At 44.0% G+C, this 26,020-nt stretch overlaps 3 protein-coding genes across 4 annotated transcripts; all 3 read left to right on the top strand.

The window, feature by feature from the left end:
• The first annotated feature begins 4,886 nt into the window (after positions 1–4,886).
• Positions 4,887–18,244, top strand: LOC110522749 (complement factor D-like). 2 transcript variants are annotated; one of them, XM_090231311.1, is made up of 5 exons: positions 4,887–5,031; positions 5,290–5,458; positions 6,144–6,281; positions 6,437–6,563; positions 10,785–18,244. In XM_090231311.1, exons 1-3 carry the CDS (start codon positions 4,929–4,931, stop codon positions 6,151–6,153), a joined length of 282 nt encoding a protein of 93 aa, XP_090087437.1. In that variant the 5' UTR covers positions 4,887–4,928; the 3' UTR covers positions 6,154–6,281; positions 6,437–6,563; positions 10,785–18,244. The 2 variants fall into 2 exon arrangements, with proteins under 2 accessions (XP_090087437.1, XP_090087436.1); XM_090231310.1 differs by lacking the exon at positions 10,785–18,244 and adding an exon at positions 6,685–10,674.
• A 2,270-nt stretch (positions 18,245–20,514) lies between these two features.
• On the top strand, positions 20,515–22,623 carry LOC110521419 (mast cell protease 2). Its single transcript, XM_021598951.3, has 5 exons — positions 20,515–21,302; positions 21,414–21,564; positions 21,691–21,826; positions 21,942–22,205; positions 22,316–22,623. The coding sequence occupies exons 1-5, from the start codon at positions 21,203–21,205 to the stop codon at positions 22,475–22,477; spliced, it is 813 nt and encodes a 270-aa protein (XP_021454626.1). The 5' UTR covers positions 20,515–21,202; the 3' UTR covers positions 22,478–22,623.
• A 439-nt stretch (positions 22,624–23,062) lies between these two features.
• Positions 23,063–25,283, top strand: LOC100653474 (complement factor D (adipsin)). Its single transcript, NM_001246346.2, is given in 5 exon segments — positions 23,063–23,133; positions 23,393–23,555; positions 23,692–23,824; positions 24,038–24,292; positions 24,855–25,283. Coding segments are annotated over 5 exon segments (762 nt in total). The 5' UTR covers positions 23,063–23,078; the 3' UTR covers positions 25,011–25,283.
• The last annotated feature ends 737 nt before the right edge of the window (positions 25,284–26,020 follow it).

The following is a 26,020-nucleotide window of genomic DNA, read 5'->3' on the forward strand; positions in this document are numbered from 1 at the left end:
CACTCTCTGGCGCTCGAGGACGCCAGGAGGCCCATCATTACACACACCTGTCACCATCATTACACGCATCAGTGCTTCATGGGACTCACCTGGACTATATTACCTTATTGATTGCCTCCCCTATATCTGTCACTTCCTCAGTTTCTTCCCAGTGTCTGCATTATTGTTGCTATGTTTCCCCTGTCCAGACGCTGTCCTTGTTTTGTTTCATGTCTGTTTATCCATTAAATCTTCACTCCCTGTACTTGCTTCTTGTCTCCCAGCATATGTCCTCACAGAATGCAGACACTAATATTGGAAGAATTGTTTTTTGTTATGGTTGGGGAAGTCGCGTCCGGGTGCCGCTGCTGAAGGAACCGGGGGTGGCTCAGCTGGCTCGTCGAGCTTCCATGCCGTAGCTGGCTCGAGAGGTTTTCTTGTCTCGGTTGGCTCAGCATCCCACGTCATGCCTCAGCCGGCTCGGAGGGCTCCTACGCCTCAGCCCGGCTCGTCCAGCTCCCGCGCCTCGGCCGGCCCGTCAGGCTCGCCCAGGGGGGACACCAGGTGGTGCCCCTAGAGAGGGGGGGGGGGGGGTACTGTCACGCCTGGTTCCGCTCCCCCTCTAAGGCGCTCAAGGGCACCAGGTGACCCATCATTACGCACACCTGTCACCATTGTTACGCGCATCAGCGCTTCATGGGACTCACCTGAACTCTTACCTTATTGATTGCCTCCCCAGGTAACTTAACTAAATGGCTATCGCCCCGTAGCATGCACTTGTGTCATCATGAAGTGCTTTGAAAGGCTAGTTAAGGAACATACAGTGGGGCAAAAAAGTATTTAGTCAGCCACCAATTGTGCAAGTTCTCCCACTTTAAAAGATTAGAGAGGCCTGTAATTTTCATCATAGGTACACTTCAACTATGACAGACAAAGGGAGAAAAAAAATCCAGAAAATCACATTGTAGGATTTTTAATGAATTTATTAGCAAATTATGGTGGAAAATAAGTATTTGGTCAATAACAAAAGTTTATCTCAATACTTTGTTATATACCCTTTGTTGGCAATGACAGAGGTCAAACGTTTTCTGTAAGTCTTCACAAGGTTTTCACACACTGTTGCTGGTATTTTGGCCCATTCCTCCATGCAGATCTCCTCTAGAGCAGTGATGTTTTGGGGCTGTTGCTGGGCAACACGGACTTTCAACTCCCTCCAAAGATTTTCTATGGGGTTGAGATCTGGAGACTGGCTAGGCCACTCCAGGACCTTGAAATGCTTCTTACGAAGCCACTCCTTCATTGCCCGGGCGGTTTGTTTGGGATCATTGTCATGCTGAAAGACCCAGCCACGTTTCATCTTCAATGCCCTTGCTGATGGAAGGAGGTTTTCACTCAAAATCTCACGATACATGGCCCCATTCATTCTTTCCTTTATACGGATCAGTCGTCCTGGTCCCTTTGAAGAAAAACAGCCCCAAAGCATGATGTTTCCACTCCCATACTTCACAGTAGGTATGGTGTTCTTTCGATGCAACTCAGCATTCTTTGTCCTCCAAACACGACGAGTTGAGTTTTTACCAAAAAGCTCTATTTTGGTTTCATCTGACCATATGACATTCTCCCAATCTTCTTGTGGATCATCCAAATGCTCTCTAGCAAACTTCAGACGGGCCTGGACATGTACTGGCTTAAGCAGGGGGACACGTCTGGCACTGCAGGATTTGAGTCCCTGGCGGCGTAGTGTGTTACTGATGGTAGGCTTTGTTACTGTGGTCACCGCTCTCTGCAGGTCATTCACTAGGTCCCCCCGTGTGGTTCTGGGATTTTTGCTCACCGTTCTTGTGATCATTTTGACCCCACGGGGTGAGATCTTGCGTGGAGCCCCAGATCGAGGGAGATTATCAGTGGTCTTGTATGTCTTCCATTTCCTAATAATTGCTCCCACAGTTGATTTCTTCAAACCAAGCTGCTTACCTATTGCAGATTCAGTCTTCCCAGCCTGGTGCAGGTCTACAATTTTGTTTCTGGTGTCCTTCGACAGCTCTTTGGTCTTGGCCATAGTGGAGTTTGGAGTGTGACTGTTTGAGGTTGTGGACAGGTGTCTTTTATACTGATAACAAGTTCAAACAGGTGCCATTAATACAGGTAACAAGTGGAGGACAGAGAAGCCTCTTAAAGAAGTTACAGGTCTGTGAGAGCCAGAAATATTGCTTGTTTGTCAGTGACCAAATACTTATTTTCCACCATAATTTGCAAATAAATTCATAAAAAATCCTACAATGTGATTTTCTGGATTTTTTTTCTCATTTTGCCTGTCATAGTGCACATATGATGAAAATTACAGGCCTCTCTCATCTTTTTAAGTGGGAGAACTTGCACAATTGGTGGCTGACTAAATACTTTTTTGCCCCACTGTATCGCCTCCACCTTACTCGACACCCTAGACCCACTACAATTTGATACTGCCCCAACAGATCCACGGACGACGCAATCGCCATTGCACTGCACACTGACTTATCCCACCAGGATAAGATAAATACCTACGTAAGAATGCTGTTCATTGACTACAGCTCAGCCTTCAAGTCCATAGTGCCCACCAAGCTCATCACTAAGTTCAGAGCCCTGGGACTGAACCCCTCCCTGTGCAACTGGGTCCTGGACTTCCTGACGGGCTGACCCCAAGTGGGGAATGTAGGCAGCAACACCTCCGCCACGCTGATCCTCAACAGGGGGGACCTACAGGGGTGCGTGCTCAGCCCCCTCCTGTACTCCCTGTTCACCCATGACTGCAAGGCCACGCACGTCTCCAACTCAATCATCAAGTTTGCTGATGACACAACAGTGGTAGGTCTGATTACCAACAATTATGAGACAGCCTACAGTGAGGAGGTGAGAGCCCTGGCGGAGTGGTGACAGTAAAACAACCTCTCCATCAACGTCAACAAAACAAAGGAGCTGATCGTGGACTAGAAGAGACAGCAGAGACAGCACGGCCCACCCACATTGACAGGGAGAGGGCTTGACCCCTAAGAACCTCACTAACTTCTACAGATGCACCATTGAGAGCATCCTGTCAGGCTGTATCACCACCTGGTATGGTCAATTGCACCCTCCGCAACCACGGGACTCTGCAGGAGCACACTGCTTTCCCTCCAGGACATCTACAGCACCCGGTGTCACAAGAAGACCAAGAAGATCATCAAGGACCTCAGCCACCCGAGCCATGGCCTGTTCACCCTGCTAACATCTCGAATAGGGGTGGGCAATTCCAGTCCTCGAGGGCCTGATTGGTGTCACAGTTTTGCCCCAGCCACATCTAACACACCTGACTCCAATAATCACATAATAATGATCTTCAGCTTAGAATGCAATTTCATTAATCAGCTGTGTTTTCTAGGGATGGAGAAAAAGTGTGACACCAATCATGCCCCGAGGACTGGAGTTGCCCACCCCTGATCTAGAAGGTGGAGACAGTACAGGTGCATCAAAGCTGGAACTGAGAGACTGATAAACAGCTTCTATCTCCAGGCCATCAGACTGTTAAACAGTCACCACTAGTGGCCTCCACCCAGTGCCCTGCCCTAAACCTTAGTCACTGTTATAGTCGGCTCCCACCCGGTACTTTACCCTGCACCTTAGAGACTGCTGCCCTATGTACATAGAGTCAGTGAACATTGGTCACTTTAATAATGTTTACGTTCTGTTTTACCCACTTTATACAGTACCAGTCAAAAGTTAGGACACACCTACTCATTCAAGGGTTTTTCTTTATTACTATTTTCTACATTGTAGAATAATAGTGAAGACATCACAACTATGAAATAACACATGGAATCATGTAGTAAGCAAAAAAGTGTTAAACAAATCAAAATATATTTTATGTTTGAGATTCTTCAAAGTAGCCAACTTGATGACAGCTTTGCACACTCTTGGCATTTTCTCTACCAGCTTCATGAGGTAGTCACCTGGAATGCATTTCAATTAACAGGTGTGCCTTTTTAAAAGTTAATTGTGGAATTTATTTTCTTCTTAATGTGTTTGAGCCAATCAGTTGTGTTGTGACAAGGTTGGGGTGGTACACAGAAGATAGTCCTATTTGGTAAAAGACCAAGTCCATATTATGACAAGAACAGCTCAAATAAGCAAAGAGAAACGACAGTCCATAATTTCTTTAAGACACGTAGGTCAGTCAATTAAAAAACTTCAAGAACTTTGAAAGGATGATCGGATGATTTCTGTGGCAGCTTGTATAGTTCTGACTCTCTTGCCCCCTCCACTGGATATACCGCAGTACTTGATTTACTCTTAAAGGTTTAAATCTATAAGAGCTGAATCCTAACTTGAGATCTGTGCATATCACTAGGATTGGAATGAAAGGAATAATATCTTAAAGCAGCAATCAGCAGTTGAAACACTGACAAAGAGCTTCCCCTGTTTTGGTAAAAAAGCTGAGGGATGGGGCCGGAGAAATGTAACCACTCAATGTATAGACAGAGTTATGGATTCAAGGACTGGGCATCCATGATATAAAAATTCTAGTTTTAACCAAGTTTTGAGGCTATACAGTGTTGGTTTGTTTAAAAACATTGTGGGGGAAACAATCTTATATTTTGGGTTCTGATGGGGTTTGACAGTTGACCTGAGCCCATGAGTCAATTACAGTATAAGCCATATTATTGAAGTATCAATTGGTGCATATCATACATTTATGAGTCCAACAATTGATGTAGCAACTGCAGATTGCCCCTTTAAGCCTATTTCTCACAGATTGGGAGAAACAGAGTGTGGATTTACCAGTGTAAGACCACCATGTCTGCTTGTCAGTGTCCTGCTATTCTAGTAAAATGTGAATAACCACAATGTGGTGACCTATATTAGGTGTGAATGTGGTGGGTGAATGAATGATATGCAAGGTTCACACATTCATAGCTCAAATCCTGTGTGGGTAGATGGGCTGGGAGGGGTTTATAAAGATGCTCAGGACTTTTGAGGACAGTCTGAGAAGAAGACAATATGGCTGCCACATCTGTCTTGCTCCTGCTGGGCTCACAGGTAAGACCAAACTTTACCTATCACTTCAACCTATCACATGTCCACTCACACTTCCACTCACTCTGGCGGTGAAAAGAGGATGACATTTGACCTTCTAACCATGGACAGCAGAAAACTGCAAAGTGACACTGATTTGGTTGAAAAGCAATAACAGAAATTCACATGATGATCACAAATTCTAGTCTTTGAATTTTAGTCATTTAAAACCCACTGTTGTTAATTTGGGTTTCATTGGGGATATCCCTATGTCTCTACCAGCCCACCAGGACTCTGGCATTGTGAATGGAGAAAAGACCAAAACCAACTCTAAACCCTACATGGTCTCTGTGCAGGAGAGGAACAAGGAAACGGAAAAGACGGAACATATGTGTGGGGGCTTTCTTGTGTCAGATAACTTTGTCATGACGGCCGCTCACTGCTACACAAGGTAATTGTGTTTTACTCTTATCCTATTGAACTATTTGAGGGAGAAAACCATTCACACCAAGAAGTCATAAGTGGTTCTGTGGTCTTTGTAAAAAATTGCAGATTTGCTTTATGCTGTAGAACAGGGTGTCAGACAAATTTTCCCCTGGGGGGCCACATTCGGTCTACAACTAGGTCTGGAGGAGGAGGGCCGCACTGAAAATGTGTTATATTTGCCTGCCGTCAAAATGTGCAAAAGATTGCAAAACATAGTTTCCGATGCTGCCTGACTGTCTAGCTTTAATTTAGATGATTATTAGCAACCTGGAAAGTGGATACCATCAAGAAACGGGTGTCATTTCTACAGTTTAAATTTGGTTTCAGTCATTTTAAAGTATAAATGAGTTCCCTCCCCCCTCCATTAAAAAAAAATATATGATTAATATTATTGTATTTTCTGTAAATATTTTTACTCAAACCACCCCATCAGCCAGATTGGACTCCCTCACTGTAGAATGTTCTGTGTGCTTAGAAGCTCAGTGAGCAGTATGTTGTTTCCTCTTCATTGGGGTGTGATAAGTAAGTCAAAGCTTATAGAGGAAAGGAAGTACAATAGCTACAGTGATATCCTCCAAGTTAGTGGAAAATCACAATCTATATTTTCCGTGAACTATTGCCATTCAGTAATTGTTTCTTTGTCCTTGTAGTGGTGTATAGCTGACGGTTGTGGTTGGTGTTCATAACATTAAAAGTGGGAACATTCGGCTCACAGGATTGGTGTGAAAAGTTATTACATCAATGATTACGATCCCGAAACACACAAGAATGACATCATGCTTTTGGAGGTAAATGAGAGGGAAGTAATAAAGTGTGTGTAAGGGGTAAATAGAAACATGTTATAAACACCTATTCAAACCAGGTGTGATGTATATGATTTTATACGATTATCTTCCCAGAAGGGAATTGTGTAGCATACAAATACTGAATAAACCATTTGCAGGGATATTCTACCCTGCCTGACACAACACATTGTAGACAGGGGTGTCTGACAGAGAACTTGGAGAAGAGCCATACCCACTTCTATGATATGTGCCGTTGTTACTGCTGATGATAACGGCTTTTGTCAGGTAAGGTTATAAAGCATAGATAATTCTGAAATTAATAATAATAATCATAATAATATACAGGTATATTATATAAATATTTACACTGAGTGGACAAAACATTAGGAACACTTTCTTCCCTCAGAACAGCTTCAATTCTTCAGGGCATGGACTCTACAAGGCATCGAAAGCATTTCACAGGGATGCTGGCCCATGTTGACTCCAATTGGCTGGATGTCCTTTGGGTAGTGGACCAATCTTGATACACACGGGAAACTGTTGAGTGTGAAAACCCCAGCAGTTTTGCAGTTCTTGACCCACTCAAATTGGTGCGCCTGACACCTACTACCATACCCCATTCAAAGGCACAAATATTTTGTCTTGCCCATTCACCCTCTGATCAAGGCATAAAAATCATTCTTTAACCTGTCTTCTCCCCTTCATCTACACTGATTGAAGTGGATTTAACAGGTGACATCAATAAGGGATCATAGCTTTCACCTGGATTCACCTGGTCAGTCTACATCATGGAAGTTGTCCCTGCTACACTCGCATTAACATCTGCTAACCATGTGTATGTGACAAATAAAATGTGATTTGATTTAATGTTTTGTACACTCAGTGTATGTGTATATACATTACATGACCAAAAGTATGTTGATACCGCTTCAAATTACTGGATTTGGCTATTTCAGCCACACTCGTTGCTGACAAGTGCATAAAATAGTGAGCCCTGACCTCATCCCCATCGAACACGTTTGGGATGAATTGGAACACCGACTGCGAGCTAGGCCTAATCACCAAACATCAGTCCCCGACCTCACTAATGGTCTTGTGGCTGAATGGAAGCAAGTCAGGGCAGCAATGATCCAATTTGGTTGAGGTCGAATAATTGTGGAGTCCAGGTCATCTGAGGCAGCACTCCATCACTCTCCTTGGTCAAATAGCCCTTACACAGCCTGGAGGTGTGTTTGTGTCATTGTCCTGTTGAACAACAAATGATGGTCCCACTAAGCCCAAATCTCAAATCTCAAAACCAGTCTAATGTCTATTGCTCGTGTTTCTTTGCCCAAGCAATCTCTTATTCTTATTGGTGTCCTTTAGTAGTGGTTTCTTTAACCATGAAGGCCTGATTCACGCAGTCTCCTCTGAACAGTTGATGTTGAGATGTGTCTGTTACTTGAACTATGTAAAGTATTTATTTGGGCTGCAATCTGAGATGCAGTTAAATCTAATGAACTTATCCTCTGCAGCAAAGGTAACTCTGGGTCTTCCTTTCCTTTGGCGGTCTTCATGAGAGCCAGTTTCATCATAGCACATGAAGTTTTTTTCCAACTGTCGTGTCTTTGTGAGATGCAGAGTAGGTGAACGGATGTTCTCCCCATGTGTGGTTCCCACCGTGAAGCATGGAAGAGGAGGTGTGATGGTGCTTTATGTGTAATTTCTTACATTGTTACCCCAGGTCATCTTAGGTTTTATTACATACAGTCGGGAGGAACTATTGGATATAAGAGCAACGTCAACTTACCAACATTACGACCAGGAATATGACTTTCCCGAAGCGGATCCTCTGTTTTGCCCACCAAAGGCAAGGTGACCGGAAACATGACCGAATACAATCAATGTAGCTACTGTATTCCCTCCGCAAGGCAATCAAACAAGCTAAGCATCAGTATAGCGACAAAGTAGAGTTGCAATTCAACGGCTCAGACACGAGAGGTATGTGGCGGGGTCTACAATCAATCACGGACTATAAAAGGAAAACCAGCCCCGTCGCAGACCAGGATGTCTTGCTCCCAGACAGACTAAAGAACTTCTTTACTCGCTTTGAGGACAATACAGTGCCAATGACACGGCCCACAACCAAAATTTGTGGGCTCTCCTTCACTGCAGCCGACGTGAGTAAAACATTTAAACGTGTCAACCCTCGCAAGGCTGCAGGCCCAGACGGCATCCCCAGCTGCGTCCTCAGAGCATGCGCAGACCAGCTGGCTGGTGTGTTTACGGACATATTCAATCAATCCTTATCCCAGTCTGCTGTTCCCACATGCTTCAGGAGGGCCACCATTGTTCCTGTTTCCAAGAAAGCTCAGGTAACTGAGCTAAATGACTACTGCCCCGTAGCACTCACTTCCGTCATCATCAAGTGCTTTGAGAGACTAGTCAAGGACCACATCACCTCCACCCTACCTGACTCCCTAGACCCACTCCAGTTTGCTTACCGACCCAATAGGTCCACAGACGACGCAATCCTAATCACACTGCACACGGCCCTAACCCATCTGGACAAGAGGAATACCTATGTGAGAAGGTTCATCGACTACAGCTCAGCATCATCAAGCTTGAGACCCTGGGTCTCGACCCCGCCCTGTGCAACTGGGTCCTGGACTTCCTGACGGGCCGCCCCCAGGTGGTGAGGGTAGGTAACAACATCTCCACCCCGCTGATCCTCAACACTGGGGCCCCACAAGGGTGCGTTCTCAGCCCTCTCCTGTACTCCCTGTTCACCCATGACTGCATGACCATGCATGCCTCCAACTCAATCATCAAGTTTGCAGACAACACTACAGTGGTAGGCTTGATTACCAACAATGACAAGACGGGCTACAGGGAGGAGGTGAGGGCCCTCAGAGTGTGGTGTCAGGAAAATAACCTCACACTCAATGTCAACAAAACAAAGGAGATCATCGTGGACTTCAGGAAACAGCAGAGGGAGCACCCCCCTATCCACATCGACGGGACAGTAGTGGACAGGCGTACACTTCACAGACAAACTGAAATGGTCCACCCACACAGACAGTGTGGTGAAGAAGGCGCAGCAGCGCCTCTTCAACCTCAGGAGGCTGAGGAAAGTCAGCTTGTCACCAAAAACACCCACAAACCTTTACAGATGTACAATCGAGAGCATCCTGTTGGGCTGTATCACCCCCTGGTAAGGCAACTGCTCCGCCCATAACAGTAAGGCTCTCCAGAGGGTAGTGGGGTCTGCACAACATATCACCGGGTGCAAACTACCTGCCCTCCAGGACACCTACACCACCCGATGTCACTGGAAGGCCAAAAAATCATCAAGGACAACAACCACCCGAGCCACTCCCTGTTCACCCCGCTGTCATCCAGAAGGCGAGGTCAGTACAGGTGCATCAAAGCAGGGACCGAGAGACTGAAAAACAGCTTCTCTCTCAAGGCCATCAGACTGTTAAACAGCCATCACTAACATTGAGTGGCTGCTGCCAACATACTGACTCAACTCCAGACACTTTAATAAGGGAAAATTGGTGTAATAAATGTATCACAAGCCACTTTAAACAATGCCACTTTTACATGTTTACATACCCTACATTACTCATCTCATATTTATATACTGTACTCTATACCATCTTAATGGATCTTTCCATGCCGTTCTATACCATCACTCATTCATATATGTATTTTTTAATGTACATATTCTTATTCATTCCTTTACACTTGTGTGTATAAGGTAGTTGTTGTGAATTTGTTAGGTTAGATTACTCGTTGGATATTACTGCATTGTCTGAACTAGAAGCACAAGCATTTCGCTACACTCCCATTAACATCTGCTAACCATGTGTATGTGACAAATAACATTTGATTTGATTGAGAATTCAAGGCACACTTAACCAGCATGGCTACCACAGCATTCTGCAGCGATACGCCATCCCGTCTGGTTTGCGCTTAGGGTTTTTCAACAGGACAATGACCCAAAACACACCTCCAGGCTGTGTAAGGTCTGTTTGACCAAGAAGGAGTGTGATGGAGTGCTGCATCAGATGACCTGGCCTCCACAATCACCCAACCTCAACCCAATTGAGATGCTTTTGGGATGAATTGGACGGCAGAATGAAGGAAAAGCAGCTAATAAGTTCTCAGAACATGTGGAAACTCCTTCAAAAGTATTCATCATGAAGCTGGATGAGAGAATGCCAAGAGTGTGCAAACCTGTCATCAAGGCAAAGAATGGCTACTTTGAAGAATCTCAAATATGTAATATTTTGATTTGTTAAACACTTTTTTAGGTTACTACATGATTCCATATGTGTTATTTAATAGTTTTGATGTCTTCACTGTTATTCTACAATGTAGAAAATAGTCAAAATAAAGAAAAACCCTTGAATGAGTAGGTGTGTCCAAACTTTTGGCTGGTACTGTACATATATAAAATACTTGTTTTTCAAATGTAGAGTAACTGTTTCTTCTCGTCTGTGTTTCAACCATTGATTTCAGGGAGATTCAGGAGGTCCTCTGGTGTGTGGAGGGATAGCAGTGGGAGTTGTGTCCTTCAATGATATAGACTATTGCAACCAGTCGAGAGCACCCAATGTCGACACCAACATATCAACCTATCTCCCCTGGACCAAGAAAGGAACTGGACTTAAATCAGTCAACTAAATGATTCATAAACACACACACTCTTTGTTACAGAAAATATTAACTGGGTGTATGTGCATGTGCGTGTTGATTTCCTGTAAAAGTCTCAAGTACTGACAGACAACATAGGGTTATTATTTTATATGCATTTTTAGACAGATAACCACATGTTTCCATGTAGCCTAAGACAACTAAGAATCTCTGGTTACATGAAAGCGACACAATTCTCTGAAAGCACACCACACTTATTTTCAGTGCCAGAAGCCTTGGTCACTGTGGTTCATCTATCTGGTACATAGTGCTGCTAAGCACGGCACTAACGCACTGCAAACTTAGCAGGTGCAAAAACTGCTGCACAAGTACTGGAAAAACAGACTGAGATGACAGTAGCAAGGTCTGTCAAAGTTAATGTATCTAGAGTGTGGTCAAACATTATAAACCTCTAGTTGGTCATGGTTGGCATGTAGAGGTTACATTGGCACAGAATTGGGTGAAACACAGGAACTAAGTGGTACATCCTGTAAAGGGTTTAGAGAGACACTCAGCACTTTGAAACCCAGCAGTCTGAGAAGACAAAGACCTCAACCCCATCAAACACCTTTGGGATGAATGTGAACGGCGACTGCGAGCCAGGCCTAACCGCCCAACATCAGTGCTCGACCTCACTAATGTTCTTGTGGCTGAATGGAAGCAAGTCCCCGCAGCAATGTTCCAACATCTAGTGGAAGGCCTTCCCAGAAGAGTGGAGGCTGTTATAGCAGCAAAGGTGGGATCAACTCTATATTAATGACCATTGGTCTATTTACCCCTCTTTATTTTGCCTACCGACTTGGAAAGAAATTTAAATATACATTCAGTTATTTGGCAAAATACAGACGTTGCCATTGTGTTGGGGAAATAGGGGTGTCTAAAAGCGCATTCTTATTTAACCAGCTTACTTAACCAGAATCCAAGATGGCGTAGCAGTTCAGACGTCTTTGTCTTTGTCTTGTCGTGTCCCGTATATCATTTTTTCTTTGTATATCTTTAGTATATATTTTTTATATTTTTAACCTCAATTTCAACATACTCTCCTGCAACCCACCTCACCCAATGTGAAATGGATCTGCTATTTTCTATACTTTAGATCCGGAATCCCCAACAGAAGATAGGCAGCTAACTAGCTACTAGCTAGTAGTCAGTTAGCCACTGCTAGCAGTCATCAGCTAACCTTAGCCCGGTCAACTCCTGCCAGTCTGCACAGTGCGATTAAACCCAGAGCATACCGGACTGCTTTTCAAATCTCCACAAGCTCTGAACCTTTTCACCTGGATCATTGCAGCTAGCTAGCTGCTATCCGAGTGGCTAATCTTGACTAACATCTCTGTCCTGAAGCAAGCACCAGTTAGCCTGGAACTAGCCTTGTGCTAGGCCCATCTCCCGGCTAGCTGAAGAGGTCCATCAGCTACTCCTTGGGCTACAATACCTATCTTGCCAATTGGCCTGGATCCCTTTTACTGCCGACACAGAGCCCCGCCGATCCATCACGACTGGTCTACCAGCGTAATCCGCCCGAGGGGGTTTCAACAGGCTCCTCCGTTGCGACGTCCCCTGAAGGCCCATCTGCTAGCCTGCTAGCCGCGGCCCGCTAGCTGTCTAGAGCATATCGGACTGTTAGCTGAAGAAGTCCATCAGCCAATTTATTGGGTTACAATACCTATTTTTCCAATTGGCCTGGACCCCTTTACTGCCTACATGGAGCCCTGCCGATCCATCACAACTAGTCTGCCGACGTAACCGTCCGAGGGGGCTACAACAAACTCTTTCATCGTGATGTCTCCCTAAGGCACCTTCTGCTAGCCTGCTAGACAAAACCTCTCTCATCATCACTCAATGCCTAGGTTTACCTCCACTGCATTCACATCCGACCATACTCTTGTCTGTACATTATGCCTTGAATCTATTCTTCCGCGCCCAGAAATCTGCTTCTTTACTCTCTGTTCCGAACGCACTAGACGACCAGTTCTTATAGCCTTTAGCCGTACCTTTATCCTACTCCTCCTCTGTTCCTCTGGTGTTGTAGAGTTAATCCAGGCCCTGCAGCGCCTAGCTTCACTCCCATTCCCCAGGCTCTCTCATTTGTGGACTTCTGTAACCATAAAAACCTTGGTTTCATGCATGTTAGCATTAGAAGCCTCCCCCTAAATTGGTTTTATTCACAGCGTTAGCACACTCTGCCAACCTGGATGTTCTTGCCGTGTCTGAATACTGGCTTGGGAAGGCCACCTAAAATCCTGAAATTTCCATCCCTATCTATAACATTTTCCGACAAGATAGAACTGCCAAAGGGGGCGGAGTTTCAATGTACTGCAGAGATAGCCTGCAGAGTTCTGTCATACTATCCAGGTCTGTGGCCAAACAATTCGAGCTTATACTTCTAAAAAGTCTCTCACCATTGCCGCTTGTTATAGACCACCTTCAGCCCACAGCTGTGCCCTGGACACTATATGTCTCAAGTAAAACTGTGAAGGACATCGGCGTTACTCTGGACCCTGATCTCTCTTTTGACAAACATATCAAGACTGTTTCAAGGACATATTTTTCCCATCTATGTAACATTGCAAAAATCAGAAACTTTTTGTCCAAAAATGATGCAGAAAATGTATCCATGCTTTTGTCACTTCTAGGTTAGACTACTGCAATGCTCTACTTTCCGGATAAAGCACTAAATAAACTTCAGTTAGTGCTAAACACGGCTGCTAGAATCTTGACTAGAACAAAACATTTGATCATATTACACCAGTGCGAGCCTCTCTACACTGGCTTCCTGTTAAGGCAAGGGTTGATTTCACGGTTTTACTGCTAACCTACAAAGCATTACATGGGCTTGCTCCTACTTATATTTCCGATTTGGTCCTGCCGTACATGCCTACACGTACGCTACGGTCACAAGACGCAGGCCTCCTTACTGTCCCTAGAATTTCAGAGCAAACAGCTGGAGGCAGGGTTTTCTCCTATAGAGCTCAATTTTTATGGAATTTTCTGCCTATCCATGTGAGAGACACAGACTCGGTCTCAACCTTTAAGTCTTTATTGAAGACTCATCTCTTCAGTGGGTCCTATGATTAAGTGTAGTCTGGCCCAGCCGTGTGAAGGTGAATGGAAAGGCACTGGAGCAACGAACCGCCCTTGCTAGCTCTGCCTGGCTGGTTCCCCTCTCTCCACTGGGATTCTCTGCCTATAACCTTATTACAGGGGCTGAGTCACTGGCTTACTGGTGCTCATCCATGCCATCCCTAGGACGGGTGCGTCACTTGAGTGGGTTGGGTCACTGACATGATCTTCCTGTCTGGGTTGGCGCCCCCCCTTGGCTTGTGCCGTGACGGACATCATTGTGGGCTATACTCCGCCTTGTCTCAGGATGGTATGTTGGTGGTTGAAGATATCCCTCTAGTGGTGTGGGGGCTATGTTTTGGCAAAGTGGGTGGGGTTATATCCTGCCTGTTTGGCCCTGTCTGGGGGTATCATCAGACGGGGCCACAGTGTCTCCCGACTCCTCCTGTCTCAGCCTCCAGTATTTATGCTGCAGTAGTTTATGTGTCAGTCTATTATAGGGTCAGTCTGTTATATCTGGAGTATTTCTCCTGTCTTATTCGGTGTCCTGTGTGAATTTAAGTATGCTCCCTCTAATTCTCTCTCTTTCTCTCTTGCTTTCTCTCTCTCTGAGGACCTGAGCCCTAGGACCAGGACTACCTGGACTGATGACTACTTGCTGTCCCCAGTCCACCTGGCCGTGCTGCTGCTCCAGATTCAACTATTCTGCTTGCGGCTATGGAACCCTGACCTGTTCACCAGCCGTGCTCCCTGTCCCAGACCTGCTGTTTTCAACTCTCTAGAGACAGTAGGAGCGGTAGAGATACTCTGAATGATCGGCTATGAAAAGCCAACTGACATTTACTCCTGAGGTGCTGACCTGTTGCACCCTCGACAACCACTGTGACATTATTATTTGACCCTGCTGGTCATCTATGAACATTTGAACATCTTGGCCATGTTCTGTTATAATCTCCACCCGGCACAGCCAGAAGAGGACTAGCCACTCCCCATAGCCTGGTTCCTCTCTAGGTTTCTTCCTAGGTTCTGGCCTTTCTAGGGAGTTTTTCCTAGCCACCGTGCTTCTACATCTGCATTGCTTGCTGTTTGGGGTTTTAGGCTGGGTTTCTGTACAGCACTTTGTGAAATCACATGATGTAAGAAAAGCTTTATAAATACATTTCATATGTGAATTGATTGCCCTCCATCTATCTTCAGAGTTTGTACTGTTAGGTGACCTAAACTGGGACATGCTTAACACTCCAGCCATCCCGCAATCTAAGCTAGATGCCCTCAATTTGACACAAATTATCAATTAACCTATCAGGTACAACCCCAAATCTGTAAACACGGGCACCCTCATAGATATCGTCCTGACCAACCTGCCCTCTAAATACACCTCTGCTGTCTTCAACCAGGATCTCAGTGATCGCTGCCTCATTGCCTGCGTCCGTAATGGGTCTGCGGTCAAACGACCACCTCGCATCACTGTCAAACGCTCCCTAAAACACTTCAGCGAGCAGGCCTTTCTAATCGTCCTGGCCCGGGTATCCTGGAAGTATATTGACCTCATTCCGTCAGTAGAGGATGCCTGGTTATTCTTTAAAAGTGCTTTCCTCACCATGTTAAATAAGCATGTCCCATTCAAAAAAAAATTGAACCAGGTACAGATATAGCCCTTGGTTCACTCCAGACCTGACTGCCCTTGACTAGCACAAAAACATCCTGTGGCGTACTGCATTAGCATCGAATAGCCCCCGAGATATGCATATTTTCAGGGACGTTAGGAACAAATATGCACAAGCAGGTAGGAAAGCAAAGGCTAGCTTTTTCAAACCGAAATTTGCATCCTGTAGCACAAGCTCCAAAAGGTTCTGGGACACTGTAAAATCCATGGAGAACAAGAACACCTCCTCCCAGCTGCCCACTGCACCGAGGCTAGGAAATACTGTCACCAGCAATAAATCCACGACAACTGAGAATTCCAATAAGAATTTCTCTACGACTAGCTATGCTTTCCACCTGGCTACGCCTACCCCGGTCAACAACCCTACACCCCCCACAGCAACTTGCCCAAGCCTCCCCATTTCTCCTTCACCCAAATCCAGATAGCTGATGTTCTGAAAGAGTGGCAAAATCTGGACCCCAAAAAATCAGCTGGGCTAGACAATCTAGACCCTCTCTTTCTAAAATGATCTGCCGTAATTGTTGCAACCCCTATTCCAGCCTGTTCAACCTCTCTTTTGTATCGTCTGAGATCCCCAAAGATTGGAAAGCTGCCGCGGTCATCCCCCTCTTCAAAGGGGGAGACACTCTAGACGCAAACTGTTACAGACCCATATGTATCCTACCCTGCCTTTCTAAGGTCCTCGATAGCCAAGTTAACAAACAGATCACAGATCATTTCGAATCCCACAGTACCTTCTCCGCTATAGAATCTGGTTTCCGAGCTGGTCATGGGTGCACCTCAGCCACGCTCAAGGTCACGCTCAAGGTATTCATCGACTTGGCCAAGGCATTCGACTCTGTCAATCACCACATTCTTATCGGCAGACTCAACAGCCTTGGTTTCTCAAATGACTGCCTCGCCTGGTTCACCAACTACTTCTCAGACAGAGTTCAGTGTGTCAAATTGGAGGGCTTGTTGTCCGGACCTCTGACAGTCTCAATGGGGGTGCCACAGGGTTCAATTCTCAGGCCGACTCTTTTCTCTGTATACATCAATGATGTTGCTCTTGCTGTTGGTGATTATCTGAACCCCCTCTACCCAGACGACACCATTCTGTAAACTTCTGGCCCTTTTTTGGACACTGTGTTAACTGACCTCCAGACGAGCTTCAATGACATACAACTCTCCTTCCGTGGCCTCCAACTGCTCTTAAATGCAAGTAAAACTAAATGCATGCTCTTCAACCGATCGCTGCCCGCAACTGCCCACCGGTCCAGCATCAATACTCTGGACGGTTCTGACTTAGAATATGTGGACAACTACAAATACCTAGGTGTCTCACTAGACTGTAAACTCTCCTTCCAGACTCACATTAAGCATCTCCAATCCAAAGTTAAATCTCGAATCGGCTTCCTATTTCGCAACATAGCCCCATTCACTCATGCTGCCAAACATACCCTCGTAAAACTGACTAGCCTACCGATCCTTGAATTCGGCGATGTAATTTACAAAATAACCTCCAACACTCTACTAAGCAAATTGGATGCAGACTATCACAGTGCTATCCATTTTGTCACCAAAGCCCCATATACTACCCACCACTGCGACCTGTATGCTCTCGTTGGCTGGTTCTCGCTTCATATTCGTCGCCAAACCCACTGGCTCCAGGTAATCTACAAGTCATTGCGAGGTAAAGCCCCGCCTTATTTCTGCTCACTGGTCACCATAGCAGCCACCCGTAGCATGCGCTCCAGCAGGTATATTTCACTGGTCACCCTCAAAGCCAATTACCCTTTGGCTGCCTTCCCTTCCAGTTCTCTGCTGCCAATGACTGGAACGAATTGCAAAAATCACTGAAGCTGAAGACTCATATCTCCCTCACTAACTTCAAGCACCAGCTGTCAGAACAACTCACAGATCATTGCACCTGTACACAGCCCATCTGTAAATAGCCCATCCAACCACCTCATCCCCATATTGTTATTTAGTTTTTTGCTCCTTTGCACCCCAGTATCTCTACTTGCACATTCATCTTCTGCACATCTATCACTCCAGTGTTTACTTGCTATATTGTAATTACTTCACTACTATGGCCTATTTTTTGCCTTTCTCCTTAATCTTTCCTCATTTGCACACACTGTATATAGACGTTTTCTATTGTGTTATTGACTGTACGTTTGTTTATTCCATGTGTAACTGTGTTGTTGTTTGTGTCGCACTGCTTTGCTTTATCTTGGCCAGGTCGTAGTTGTAAATGAGAACTTGTTCTACCTGGTTAAATAAAGCTAGCATTTGCCTTTGTGTTCTGCATTTTGTGGTTTGAACTAGAAAAAACGTTTCATTATTCACAGGTCTAATTCTCTGATAGCATGGAATGGCAGGCGGCACACTTCTGAGAACAAACTGCTCATTAAAGCAAAGGCTCTTAAGATCTACCATATTTAAATATATACATATAATCTCCAGCGTCTGTGTCTAGTGTCTCTGTTCATGTTAAAGGTGAATCAACAGTTGTTTATTCTTATGCTGTAAATGGCTATTTTATGGTTGTAACTGATAAAATATATATTTTATATTTTGCAATTCTGAGTAATTACTACTTCAGTAAGGAAATACACTCTATTCAGTGACCTTCGGAAATGGAAGCTGATTGTCAGATCAACACATTGCTTCGAAAAAAATTATTGCAATTGCTAAATAATTCCAATAGATGGCAGGATAAGACCACAAATTAAATTTCAGAGGCTCCGTTTTCCTCCTTCCCTTCGACCCTCACAGTAAAACTCCTTTGCGTGCTTCTTTCTGTCCCCTTCCACACTGTTAACACAAGAGAAAAGACTGAACATAATTTTTAACAGATTATTGTGAATTACTATAATGACGATTCATGTTATTATGACCTATTTTCATGCTTATGTTTTGAAATTATACTTGATTACTATTTCAATAACGATTATCAATAATCCTGAACATACATTTACATAAACGCCCATGACGGTATTTCATATCTGTAGAATTCATTTTCGTTGTCCCGTTCGAGTTCTTCCATTTGTCCATTACTTTGGTTTGTTCCTCTTTTCTTTGGCTTGGAGTTTTGCTGTGTTTAAACTTCAAGGGGCAAGTGGTCCTTTTCTTTTTTCCACATTAAATCAATTTGTCAAGTCTGAATAGGGCCCAGGGAGAATATTATTCTGTGGAAGTCTACCTTTATTTTTCAGTGCCTTGTTTAGACAGATTAGAAATAGCAGGAGACAGAGAAGGAGTGAAAGTGGGACAGGCAGAAGCAGGAACTGAACCCCTGACTTCTGGGGCAGTAAGATGGCAAATTTATTTGGAATTGTACCTACTCAATCACACAGACACGTATCGTGTGAGGAACTTGGGCCCCCATAGTGATTCAATCCATCAGAACCACCAAGAGCTTGCCGCCTGGTCAAACTGAGCAATCGGGGGAGAAGGGCCTTGGTCAGGGACGTGACCAAGAACCCGATGGTCACTCTGAAGAAGCTCCAGAGTTCCTCTGCAGAGACAATGCTCAGCAAGTAGACTGTTGTTTCCTCTTCACAGAGGTGTGAATCTGATGGTTGTGGTTGGTGCTCATGACATTTCAAGGCAGGAAAGCTCTGCTCGCAAGATTGATGTGAAATATTACCACATACATCCTGGTTACAACTCTAAGACATTTCAGAACGACATCATGCTGTTGCAGGTACATGACAGTGGAAGAATGCACACATGTCAGAATGTCTCTTAGCTTAGCACACCATTGCCCAGGTAATATATGCCAACATACCTTAGATTAAATAGAGAAAAAAATAAGCAAACATATTGAGTTTGTTCAAATCCAGTGCAGTAATCATATATGAAAACCTTTTGATGATGTGCATAATACTGCTTTGCATAATATCATATAGCTTACTTGAGAATTGACTGTATCTAACTACAGTCATATGCTCCAAATATAGCTTGTCAAAACTACGCCGAAAAGCAAAGCTGTGCAACAGATCCCTCTCCCTAAGAAGACAAGGACATCAAGGCCAAATCCTACTGTACTGTAGCTGGGTAGGGTGCCACTAAAACAGGCGGAACTGCAAACCCACATCTTCTGGAGGTGAATGTCACCATCGTAGACAGAGCCTCCTGCCAGAGATCATGGGGGAACACTGCCACCATAACCCTGTCTATGATATGTGCTGGTGATACTGCGGCTGGTTATAAAGGTGTTTGTCAGGTATGGTCATAGAATGTAGTTAAGGTATAGTCTGATAATGCATTCATTATAGAGAAATTACTTGATTTGCAGAGTAACTGTTTTTAACCAAGTATTACAGGGAGATTCAGACGGTCCTCTGGTGTGTAAGGGGACAGCAGTGAGAGTTGTGTCCTTCAATGAAAAAAGAAACTGTGACAATCCCAAGGAGCCCAACGTCTACACAAAAGTTGCCAAGTACCTCTCCTGGATCAAGTGTATCATAAAGTATTAAGGAACCAAATGGAGACATTTGTAATTAATCAAATGTAATTTATCAAACAGAAAAGACCATCAGTCCATAAATAAACTCAGTGCTGTGTGTTAGCGTGAGTGTGTGAGAAGAATATGAATGTGCTTGTAAGAGAGAGTGTTTATGCATGCACGTGAATGTGTCTTTTCCATCTTTCACTTAAGGGTATGTGCAATTAAAATGATGACTTAGCTCTTTAAGCCAACAAGGATACATCTTTAGAAAGATAGCTCCTCTTACATCTTCAGCTGTCTTCATCAAACTCCACCACACGTGGAAACTTGTGGTCAAGACAACAAAGTAACTCTGGTTTCATGAAGGCGACACAAGGCGTTGAAACCACACCACAGTTTCAGGTCTCAGACCAGAAGACATGATCTGTCTGTCTGTCTGTCTTCCAGTCTGCCTCCCCGCCTGCTTGCCTGTCTGTCACTCAGAGGGGATGCAGAACATTTCACAGAAGAATACCACCAAAGATCAAGATGAGTCAATAAGGTTGACAGCACAACTTCCTCTTAATCTTAAACTAGCAACACATTTAAATATGTGATTTACTGTTGTTTCTATAGTGACTAGAAAGTTATGCCCCTTTCATAGTTTTACATGTTGTTTTCATTGCGAAAAGAATGGTCCCTGTCTTTACCCTGGTGGGATTGGCAAGGTCCCAGCGTCTTTCAAGGCATCAAGAGTGTTGTCCTCCTTTGTAAACCACTGGTGGTTATTGGTTGGCATGCTAACACCGGAAAGCATTGAACCAGAGAAGACAAGGCTCTTGCATGAGAGAGGGGAGATGAGTTGGCCTATGTGGTATGCACTACTGCAGGCTATTATCTGTCTATGATAACTCACCACCTACATTAATGTGTAGAAGGGCTGCCAGAGTTCCAGTAAATGCAGAGACCACCTACCTTGACTTTACCGGAAGAAACCATACATGGATCGATAGAATTATCATAGATAGTCATCATAGAAGTGAAGCCACACAGTTGTCCTCAGAAAAAAACGCTGTCATGTGTATATAAAGGGGCCATATGAATCAGGTCATCCTGGATCGTTTGACAAGCCCTCCAAACATGCACACCATGAACAAACTTCTACTCACTGTTCTCCTCACCTATCTGGGACATTCGGGTAAGTCTCTCTGCTGAACTCAATGGACACGCATCAATGAGATTCTAACATTTGCCTATTACCTTACGGTTTAGTTAATTGTGGCTGTTTGTACTACTTTTACCCTCTCAGTTGCATTTGGGGGTCAAATCATCAATGGAAAAAAAGCCAAGAGGAATTCCCTGCAGTACATGGCCTCTGTGCAGAACGATGAGAAGCACATCTGTGGAGGATTCCTGATCACTCCAGAGTTTGTGCTAACAGCTGCACACTGCAACAAAAGGTACAGTAGTAGCCTAACTCAATTACAACTGTAAATTCCAAATAGTAGCATATCATTCATTACATGTAGCATATCAGTGTCCTTACTGCTCAGACTGATAAACACATTGTTCTGAGTCTTGTCTAGCAACTTGAGTGTTGTTCTTGGTACCCACAACATCAAGAAGGGCCTCGGGAAAGCTGTCAGATACAATGTGGAACGCAAATGCAAACCCAACTCATATAAAAATGTAAAGGATGGTAGTGACATCATGCTTCTAAAGGTAGGGCTTTAGTTAAATATATTATTCTTCATATGATATGACAGAGTATCCTAAAAGTGCTAGAAGGTCATATACTTTCATAACTGCTAAACAGATAATAAATGTTTGTTTCAAGCTGTCTAGGGAAGCTAAATTAAGCAAATCCGTGAACAAAGTGAGGCTTCCAACCAAGGATAAAGTCCTCAAACCCAAAACAAAGTGCCTTGCTGCCGGATGGGGCCTCACAAAAATAGGCGCAATCGTTGACGACCTTCAAGTGGTGGACGTGGAAGCCATTGATCTGAAGGTCTGCCAGAAGCAGTGGGATCACGTCAAAGTTAATCTTCCTCCCAATGTCACCTGTGCAGGTGGATACATGACCGACAAAGGCACATGTCAGGTTTGTCTAACTGAATTTACATTCAATACACACACATCGTACATGAAGATCCAAAGCAAGAACCAGTAAGCAATGTTTGGCATGTAAGGTGATTATTTTCTTTCCCACAGGGGGATTCTGGTGGTCCTTTGGTATGCAATGGAGAGGCAGTGGGAATCGTCTCCTTCAACATGAGGGGAAACTGTGCCTATCCCAACGTGCCCAATGTTTACACTCAGATTTCCAAGTACCTACCCTGGATAAAGAAGGTCATCAACAAGCAGTCGTGTTAGAATGGATACTTTGTTTGCTGCAAAATTATGCCTTTGGCTATTACTTATACCTGAGGATATTACTGATTCTTTAGCTTGCTGTTAATCTGTCTAATGCATTACCATGTACTGTAATGGAAATAAATGTGTTCTTAATCATTGTGAAATTGCTCTAGTGATATGATTTGCATACACATCAGAAGGCATGCACTGTATGTTATACCTAAACAATTTTGAAGTCCAAACCATTTTTTGTATTTATTTTTTAAACCAACAAACTGAGCCCATCATGGCAAACTGTAATGCACAGAACCACAAACACCACACATTTCTAACACGTTCAACAACGGTTAGTGGTAGCATCTCATTGCACAAGTGTTCTCTATGCAATCAGACCAACCAGCAGAGTCATCATTTCATAATATCACAATCCGCTTTCATCATAGACTTCACCAAGCAACATTTGAAACCATGAAGCCACAGCAACACATTGGCAAACACTGGGGGGGATGAACAAAGACCCAGTACTGTCTATAACCACATCTGGGAAAAGTTTCACCCTCCCGCCCACCCTACATATTTATACCCACGAGGTGTATCATGCTATTTGCCCATTTGCACTATGGCAATCTGCTCAGTGGTTCTTCACGTAGTTATTCTGCTCATCGCCTTGAATGGTAAGCTATGTTTCATTTCTATAACACACTAACTACCAATAGCACTAAACTGACTGCACCATGCAGACTAACATTAAAAAGTATAGCACTAGTTATGAAAAGTATATTTGACCAATTTCAGCGGTTTATATTCTATTTGGCAGTAATGAACAAACTGACATACAGTACCATCATTTGTTGCAAGCTATGCGGATATGGTAGCATTGCAGAGCTATAGACAAAAGCTATTGAAATAGTCTTCTCTACTTTCTGTTCAAAGGCACTGATGGGCGCAAGGTGCCGAAAGTGGGTATTGTTGGTGGCAGAGAGGCTGCTCGCAACTCTCGTCCCTACATGGCTTCCCTTCAGTCTCGTGGTCAACACATCTGTGGAGGAGTTCTGGTCAGAGAGGATTTTGTCCTCACCGCTGCACACTGTGACGGGTGAGAATCTCTATCAAACATTAACATCTCTCAGATTCTCTCAAACTAATTTCCCTTAAAGTTATTGCACTTTTCCTTCAAGGCAATTGCACAAATAAATATTGCCTCCTAAATTCTTTCATGTACTGATTTTCAGGCGATACAAGGTGGTTCTTGGGGCTCATGACTTGTCAGAGGATGAAAATTCACAACAAGTATTGGATGTGGTTCGATCCATTCCACATCCGAGGTATGGGGACAACCTGGAGAATGACATCATGCTTCTCAAGGTGAGTGACATCAAGGACATAGTCTCACCATGGAGATTATTGTATCCTAACTTCTCATTGTAGGTTTAATGTCCATGAAAATAATTCAAATAGATTATAGAATCATGCAAAACTGATAAGAGAAATGATTATATCCTAAATATATTTACATCACACATATATGAAGACATACAGATCATTTATCTAGTGTGTTATCTCTGTGATCATTCTTAGTTGAGAGGGAGGGCCACCCTCAACACAGCAGTACAGTTGATCCCTCTGATGAATGGCTCTATGGCTGAGGGAAGCATGTGCACCACGGCAGGCTGGGGGGATATAGGCGATAATGGCACCCTACCAGACAAGTTGCAGGAGGTCAACGCCACCATCGTCCCTCCCAGAGAATGTGCCCGCAGGTGGACAGCTGTCGAAATCTCCAGCCGCGTGGTGTGCGCAACAGGCCCCAGAGCTTTCCAAGGCTTCTGCTCGGTATGACTGCACTGTTTTAGGCTATAACTCTATTGCTATAACTGCAATTTGTTTTTCCTGGTTGAGACAGGCTGTTATTGGCTACAACTTGGCTATAACTCCCTAGAGACGATGTCCATGCCCCTGCAGAAATCAAATTAGCATAATACATAAATCCCCATCACAATTCATCAGTTTAAGCTAGAGATATCAGTTTTTTGCATGGGCTGCAATCCACCATGTCACAGGACTGGTCTAAATGTAGCCCGGTACCAGTTTTAAAAAAAATATGAACAAATATATGGAAGTAGTTTAGCGGCAATTGTTTTTATATTGGTAAAAAAAATACATAAAGTCTAATCCTTTGGCAATGTCCTTTGTTCCTGGACCATTTACCATGCAGCTCCAGGTGACAGAGAACACAAATGGTTGACTCCTTAATGGGGTTCTAAAATTCAACATTCAGTACCATATTATCCTTGGTATGACCATCTTAAAACCGCTTAGACTCTTAAGGTAACTAGAATAAAAGTTTATCCTAGTCAAGGCTGTAACTATGCTACTCCTCCTTTGTTCTTTGCAGGGTGATTCAGGAGGTCCATTGGTGTGTAACGGGATGTCAGCGGGCATTGTCTCTTTCTCAGGGCAGAGGTGTGCCAACCCCAGTACCCCTGATGTGTACACACGAGTGGCTTCCTACCGCCGATGGATTCAGACAGTGTTAGCTAGAAACCCTTAAAGGGAACATTGTTTTCATTAGTCCACTGTTGATACAGTCACAAAATGTTTTATCAAGCAATCAAGTTTTCAAGATATTGGACTCGCAAGAAGCAAAGTGTCACCAGCCCCAATATTTGGTGGATTTTGCCTTTAAGGTTTTGGGCATGTAAGCTGTCAGTGTGTGTTTACACAATCTCACAATATAACTGATCTCATTTAGACCAGGTTTGCACAAGGTGTTTAATGATCAATAGTTCCCTTGTTGCTGTTCTTATTAAAATTGGTTAACTCATTTTGGCTCCTGTGTCTCACTCTGGAGGACATGAGTTCCCTAAATTATTTAGCAAAAATACTCGCCATCATTTCTTGACTTGATGTTCAAAGACTAAAAGCAACTACTGATTTAAAGTAAAAACAAAACATTAACATTAGCATTAGCATATGCAGACTCTCTACATCATTTAGGGTCTTGGTCACTCACCTGGTATGGATGGTCAGGCAGTAGCCTCTATATATAAGCTGACCAATGTTACTGAAGGTTGGATGCATTGTTGGCTCCAGCAGGTTCCATCAAATTCCTACGATAGTGTACCTGAGGAGCAGTGGTTGGAAAAAGTACCCAATTGTACCCTAGAGTAAAGGTAAAGATACTATCAGGTATGAAGGTATGACCCAGACCACATCAAATTAACAATAGTTTAATGATTCAACAGGGGCAGGCAATAGACAGGTCAAGGCAGGCAGGGGTCAGAAACCAGAGGTGGGGCAACGGTACCGGACAGCAGGCAGACAAACAGACAGACAGAGAACACCGGTATAAATACACAGGGGATAATGGGGAAGATGGGCGAATCTTGGAATCTTGGTCAACCGGCCTTTCTTTGGAGGGCATATAAATGCCAGCCCTTATGCTCAGAGTACCATCTCTTCTGCCACTCATCTATCAAAATGTCTCTGATCTTACATTTGGCCTCACCTCTACCCAGTGGAACATTAATATGAATTATATCTTGTTTCAAAGCTCTAATA

Source organism: Oncorhynchus mykiss, chromosome 4 (genome assembly GCF_057628025.1).
Source record: "Oncorhynchus mykiss isolate SJ-2025 chromosome 4, ASM5762802v1, whole genome shotgun sequence".
Taxonomy (NCBI): domain Eukaryota; kingdom Metazoa; phylum Chordata; class Actinopteri; order Salmoniformes; family Salmonidae; genus Oncorhynchus; species Oncorhynchus mykiss.

Coding starts and splice junctions, on each gene's coding strand:
- LOC110522749 (XM_090231311.1), top strand. CDS start 4,929: ATGGGCTGGGAGGGGTTTATAAAGATGCTCAGGACTTTTGAGGACAGT. Junction 5,032..5,289: donor TGCTCCTGCTGGGCTCACAG/GTAAGACCAAAC, acceptor TGTCTCTACCAG/CCCACCAGGACTCTGGCATT.
- LOC110521419 (XM_021598951.3), top strand. CDS start 21,203: ATGAATCAGGTCATCCTGGATCGTTTGACAAGCCCTCCAAACATGCAC. Junction 21,303..21,413: donor CACCTATCTGGGACATTCGG/GTAAGTCTCTCT, acceptor TTACCCTCTCAG/TTGCATTTGGGGGTCAAATC. Junction 21,827..21,941: donor GTGACATCATGCTTCTAAAG/GTAGGGCTTTAG, acceptor GTTTGTTTCAAG/CTGTCTAGGGAAGCTAAATT.